The 6160-nt window shown below is 53.8% G+C and overlaps 1 protein-coding gene across 1 annotated transcript; it reads left to right on the top strand.

Annotated features, from left to right (window-relative positions):
- Positions 1-1571: 1571 nt before the first annotated feature.
- LOC129467507 (glutathione S-transferase theta-3-like) lies at positions 1572-5880 on the top strand. Its single transcript, XM_055252021.2, is given in 4 exon segments — positions 1572-1689; positions 3804-3856; positions 3858-3892; positions 5565-5880. Coding segments are annotated over 4 exon segments (522 nt in total).
- The last annotated feature ends 280 nt before the right edge of the window (positions 5881-6160 follow it).

Raw genomic sequence — 6160 nt, 5'->3', positions numbered from 1 at the left:
GGCGGGGTGGCTCACGCCTGTAATTCCAGCACTTTGGGAGGCCGAGGCAGACGGATCATGAGGTCAGGAGATCGAGATCATCCTGGCTAACACGGTGAAACCCCGTCTCTACTAAAAATACAAAAAATTAGCCGGGCGTGGTGGTGGGTGCCTGTAATCCCAGCTACTTGGGAGGCTAAGGCAGGAGAATGGCGTAAACCCGGGAGTCAGAGCTTGCAGTGAGCCGAGATTGGGCCACTCATTCCAGCCTGGGCAACAGAGCGAGACTCCATCTCAAAAAAAAAAAAAAAAAAAAAGAATAATATTCTGGCTGCTGCTGAAAGGCAGCTAGGGAGGAAGCAAGGAGATTGGATATTGCAGTAATCCTGGCCAAAGGTGACTTGCAAAAAGGGGTGGGCAACTGAAGGGGCAGGAGAATGTGGCCCCTCTCAGTCTGGAGAAAGCTGCAGCACTAGGCCAGGAAGGCACTCTTCTGCAGGGGGATAGGTCTTAAATGGGGACCATGGGATTGGGTGCAGTGGCTCATGCCTGTAATCTCAACATTTCAGGAGTCTGAGGCAGGAAGACCACTTGAGCCCAGGAGTTGGAGACTAGCCTGGGAAACATAGTGAGACCCATCTCAAAAAAAAAAAAAAAAAGAAAAGAAAAGAAAATTTAAAAACTAGCCAGATGTGATGCCTGTGGTCCCAGCTACTTGGGAGGCTGAGGTGAGATGATCACTTGATCACCTGAGCCCTGGAGGTCGAGGCTGCAGTGAGCCATGATCATCCCACTGCACTCCAGCCTGAGCAACAAAGTGAGACTGTATCTCAAAAAAGGCAGCAGGTGGGAACCATGGGGAACCAGAAAAGCAAAGCTATTCTCAAGTTTTCCAGTAACCATCCTCTTGCCAATGGTCTTCCTCTGAATCTTGGATTTGGGAATAGGGTTTTCCTACCTTGGGAGGCTCCCTTGGGAAATGGGAGTGTCACAGCCACAGGCATCAAAAGCCCTAGGGTTGCACTTGAATAGTGGGTAGAAAGTTCTGCGCAATGCCAGGCACTGTTGGAAACCTCTGGATAGGCCTCACGGGGCCTCAGCCATCTGGGGGAGGCATTAGCTGGAGTGTAATAAATATGACCCTCAGGACTGGGGAGAAACAGCTCATTCCTTCATGAGGTGTGGGGCTGGCAGCCTTGCAGGCAGCCAGCCACCCTTCCCCTCTGGCCTCTATCCTGGGCACTGGGCCAGGCACTGGGCAAGAAGGCTGCTGCACCTCCTTTCTCCTCTTCCCTTTTAGAAAGAAAGATACCCCCAGCCTACATTCCCAGAAAGGAGAGAGCAGACGCGCCACTGATTGGCCCAAAGTTTTCCAGAGTCAACCTTTGAGTGAGGCGGGCGTGGCCGGGCCCCAGGCTCCTAGTGAGGTGCACGGCTGCAGGCTTGGTGACCCAGCCCTTCCTGCCCGCTGCCCCTAACCAGCCGTTCCTGCCCACAGTTCCTGTTCCTGGGCCTGTCCCCGGGCTTGTCCCCAGGGCCTGTCCCCTAGCGTTTAGGTCTGCCCTCCCTCGCCCCACCCCGTCGCCCTCGCCATGGGTCTGGAGCTGTACCTGGACCTGCTGTCCCAGCCCTGCCGTGCAGTCTACATCTTCGCCAAGAACGGCATCCCCTTTGACCTTCGCACAGTGGAGCTGACCAAAGCTGGGCTGGGCAGGCAGGCCCAGGGGATATTGGCTGCGGATCCCCACCTGTCCCTGATGCTTTGCAGTCAGGCCAAGAATGCAGACTAACATGAAGAATCAGACTCTCCGGTGTGGAAACTATTACATAATTATCTATGTTATTATTTTTACTTTTTGGAGACAGGATCTAACTCTGTCACTCAGGCTGGAGTGCAGTGGCACAATCATGGCTCATTGCAGCCTCGACCTTCCAGGCTCAAGCGATCCTCCCTCCTCAGCCCCTCAAGTAGCTGGTACTACAGGTGCCCACCAATATGCCCGGCCAATTTATTATCCTTATTATTATTGAGAGGAGGTCTTCCTGTGTTGCCTAGGCAGGTCTCAAACTTCTGAGCTCAAGCGATCCTCTTGCCTCGGCCTTCCAAAGTGTTGGGATTACAGGCATGAGCTGTCATGCCCTGCTGGTTGTTTCTTTTAAAAGAGGCTTCATCTTTGCTTAGTGAATACAAAGCATTCTTCAAAATACAGGTTAAGAGGGGGTAGAGCAGATGCAGCAGGAGGGTAGGGAAATGGAGTGGGGCCAGAATATCTTCATCCCATGTGCTTGGAAAAAACAATGAAACTACCTCGTTTCCTAAGTGGAGTAGTCCTTGTTTACCTCTGCCTGGGTCTCTTCCCTTCTTCCCTTTTTTTTTTTTTTTTGACAGGGTCTCACTCTGTAGCCCAGGCTAGAGGGCGGTGGCATGATCCCGGCTCACTGCAGCCTTGACCTCTCAGGCTCAAGTGACCCCCCTCCCACTTCCTCCTCTCAGGTAGAGTAGTTGTGACTACAGGCACACAACCACATCCAGCAATTTCTTTTTTTCCTTTCTTTTTTTTTGGTATTTGTGGAGACGGGATTTTGCCATGTAGACCAGGCTGGTCTTGAACTCCTGAGCTCAAGTGATCCGTCTGCCTTAGCCTTCTAAAGTGTTGAGATTACAGACATGCACCACCGTGTCAGGCCCTGGGTCTCTTCCACTTTTATGTATTTCTTGCCATTCTTCTGCCTTTTCTTTTTCCTGCATCTGACTTGCTCTATCCCATGGGGCTTCTCACCCAGCCGAAGGGGCTACTCCTAGAGGCTAGAGGCTGGAGGGCCCTGTGGCAGGGCAGTGGGGGAGGCCAGCACCATCACCCTGAGCTCCAGCGTTTGCTGGTCTGGCTGCCATACAGAGATGCAGCTGGAGCAGAATTCAGTGGAGGAGGCAGAGCTATAACCGAGCAGTAGGGCAGAGAGCAGAGCCAGAGCCCCCTGGGCAGGGCAGAAGGAGGACCCTGCTCAGTTGACCCTTCGCAATTGCTGCCCTTGGTAGCCCTTGCTGCCCTCGGTACAACCAGCTTGAGTCACCTGCTGCAGAACAGGGCTGGACATGGAAGCAGTTTGTGGAGGGAGAATGGGCAGGGGTGTGCATGTCCATTCAGTAGAAGGGCAAAGAGGCCCATATGTAGGCCTATGATCAGACTGGAGCCTGGCTTGACTGAGGCCCTCTGATCCAAACACATTAACCAGGCACCTAATGCTGCCTCCAGCACTGGCCTGGAGTGCTAAAGTGAGTCAGACCTGGGAACCCCCAGTGGGGAGGGAGCCTTGAGAGTTTGGCATAAGAAAGGAAGAAGAGCTGGGACACTGGAGGCTGAGTGGCTGAATGGGGCAGGGATTCCCAGCAAGAATGAGGTTGGTCTGAGGGCTGGGAACATGTTTGGCTGGGACTCTGGGGTACTGACAGGTCACCCAGCCTGGCCAGTAGGGCCTAAGTCCCCAGCTGGGATAGGAAGCTGAATCAGAGTGGGCAAGCCTAGAGCCCAGGGAGGAGGCTGGAGGGGTCTGACCTATGGATGGAACTGGCTGGGGGTGGGGTGTGAATTACAGCTCCAGGGAATTGTCCTTGAGCCATGCTTCAAGGAGCTGGACACAAGAAAGGTGGCCCTCTGATGGGGTCAGGGTCTGTGATCCAGTGACTAGCAGAGAGGCTTCCTTTACCCTGATGCCTCCCAGGCAGGGGCTTCAGAAAGCTGGTGCTGGGATTTTGGGGTGGGGGTGGGCAGAGACCTCAGAGAACTCTGGGTTCTCCCCACTCACCTCTCTGATCTCGCCTGCAGGCCAGCAGCACAGAGATGCCTTTGCCCAGGTGAACCCCCTGAGGAGAGTGCCAGGCCTTGAAGGATGGGGACTTCACCTTGGCTGAGAGGTAACCAGTCCCTGGGCTGCTGCTGGGCCTTGTGGGGCCAGTCAGTCAGCTGTCTGTTCACTGTTGATGGCTTGGATCATGGACTGTGGGCCCTGCACCAGCCCCAGGGTGAAGAATGGGCTGAGGCAGGCAGAGGTGCCCAGTGTTGAGAAGGGCTATAGAAGTCCTCTCCTGCATTGTACAAGTGAGGAAACTGAGGCTGGAGGAGGGGAGGGACTTGCACAAGGCCACAGGGCCCAGTTTGCTTCTGGGCCTCCTCACCGCCAGCCTTGCCCTCCGAAAAAAGGAGAGTGCTAAGTTTCGAGGAGCGGTTGTACCAGGCATCTTAGTGCTACCATTTTGCCCACAAATCCTGTGGGGCAAGTGCTGTTTCCCTGGAGAGTCGAGGGACCACTCAGCGAGCTTCAGTGGCTATTTGCTAAACATCCACCAGGGCCAGACCCCATTTAAGCCCTGGGGCTTGAGCAGCGAACATGTCTACACCCTTCTCCTCATGGAGCTCACATTCCATTAATAGAAGGGGGAGCTGACAGTAACCCAATATAAACATGTAACATATTGAATGTTGATGGATGCCATGGAAAAAATAAACAGGGTAAGAGTGGGGGTGTGTGTCATTATGAGTAGGATGTTGAGGGAAGACTCCCTGGAGGAGGTGGCATCTGAGCAGAGAGCCGTAGGAATGTGCAAGGCATGAGGGGAAGGGTGATCTGGCTGCAGGGAAGAATGAGGGCGAAGGCTCCAGGTGGGACAATGCATGGGGTTCAGACTGGAGAGCAATGGGCCAGAGCGGCTGCAGTGAGCAGGAAGAGCAGGAGGTCACGACAGAGGGGAGCATGGGACACTGGGAAGGCTTTGGCTCTTACCGCAGGTGGACTGAGTCGCTGGAGGGTTTTGAGCAGAGGAGAACTGTGATCTGACTTACGTCGTAAAGGATCCCCCCGGCAGGGGTGAGAAAGCCACTGCAGTCATCTGGGATGCAGCGCTGGAGCACCAGACCAAGGTGGTGGTGGTGCAGGGTTGCGGGGGATTGTGGTCGGTTCTGACTTTTCTTGAAACTCTAACTGCAGGGTTTGCTGCAGGGTTGGAGGTGGGAGGGAAAAATGAAAGCCAAAACCGGCCTCCAGGTTGGTGGCTGCGTGGTGGCGTTCTTTACCAAGGCCACATAGTGCCTCCGTGGTGGAGCTGGATTCACGTTCAGAGCCTGGGATCACTGGATGGTCCAACACCCATAGAGGCATGAGGAGCTCTGGGGGTCAGATTGCACAGCCCTTCACCATGGATGAACAAGAGAAGGGACAGGGTGGGAAGCAATGCTGCCATGTCACCTGGAAGGCTCTCTCCCTGCTGGCCTTGCTCCTGGCCCTGTCCATGCTTTGGATATGTTGGGGAGATACCCAACTTGCTCTCGTTCTTCAGACTCACACTGGGTGCCCCTTCCTCCTGGAAGCCTTCCCTGAGCCCCTGCTGAAGTTCATGACATTTTGTTTCTTACTTGCTGCCCTTAGTTGAGATGATAGTCTGGCCCTGTGTAGGGCTGTGTGACCCTGGGCAGTTAACTAACCTCTCTGAGCCTCACATCCCTCCTCTGCATCATGGGGACAGTGAAAATGCCCTAGAAAATGGCTGAAGTGTTCAGGGCATGTCTTCTGCCCCCGCCATGTCCCCCCAATGTGGCTATCTTGCTGTGTATAAACTGCATGTACAAAGCGCCTGACCACTGGTACCCCCAGGACCTGCAGGCCCGCGCCCGTGGGGATGAGTACCTGTCATGGCAGCACATGGCCCTGCAGAGTAGCTGCTGCTGGGTCATGTGGCAGAAGGCGAGCCATGGAGGGCAGGGACACCTCCCAAGATGCCAAGGGATGGTGCTTTCACTTTACAAAATCCTGTTTAGACCTGAGACCAAATCCTGGAATGCCAGAGACTGCCTAATTCATCCAACTTGTTTCATAGAGGGGAAACCAAGGACCAGAGCCAAGGAATGATTCCCCTAATGTGCCTTAATTCCAGAGCTATGAGCAGTTAATCCTATACTCTTCTGCATACTCTAGGTTGCCTGGGAATCTTGCCTTTGGGGGGAGAAAACAAACAAACCCTCACTTTGCTACAGACGTAATTCCTAGATGGAGAGGTATGAAGTGAAAAAAGTCAAACTAGGAAGAAGTGAGGAGACATTTCAATAAATGTTTGTCTGATGTCTCGGTATGAAAGGACTTTCTAACCCTCAGAACAGTGGGAGAACTCAACAGAGAAACAACCAGTACA

Source organism: Symphalangus syndactylus, chromosome 18 (genome assembly GCF_028878055.3).
Source record: "Symphalangus syndactylus isolate Jambi chromosome 18, NHGRI_mSymSyn1-v2.1_pri, whole genome shotgun sequence".
NCBI lineage: Eukaryota > Metazoa > Chordata > Mammalia > Primates > Hylobatidae > Symphalangus > Symphalangus syndactylus.
This window is presented reverse-complemented; position numbering and strand designations above follow the sequence as displayed.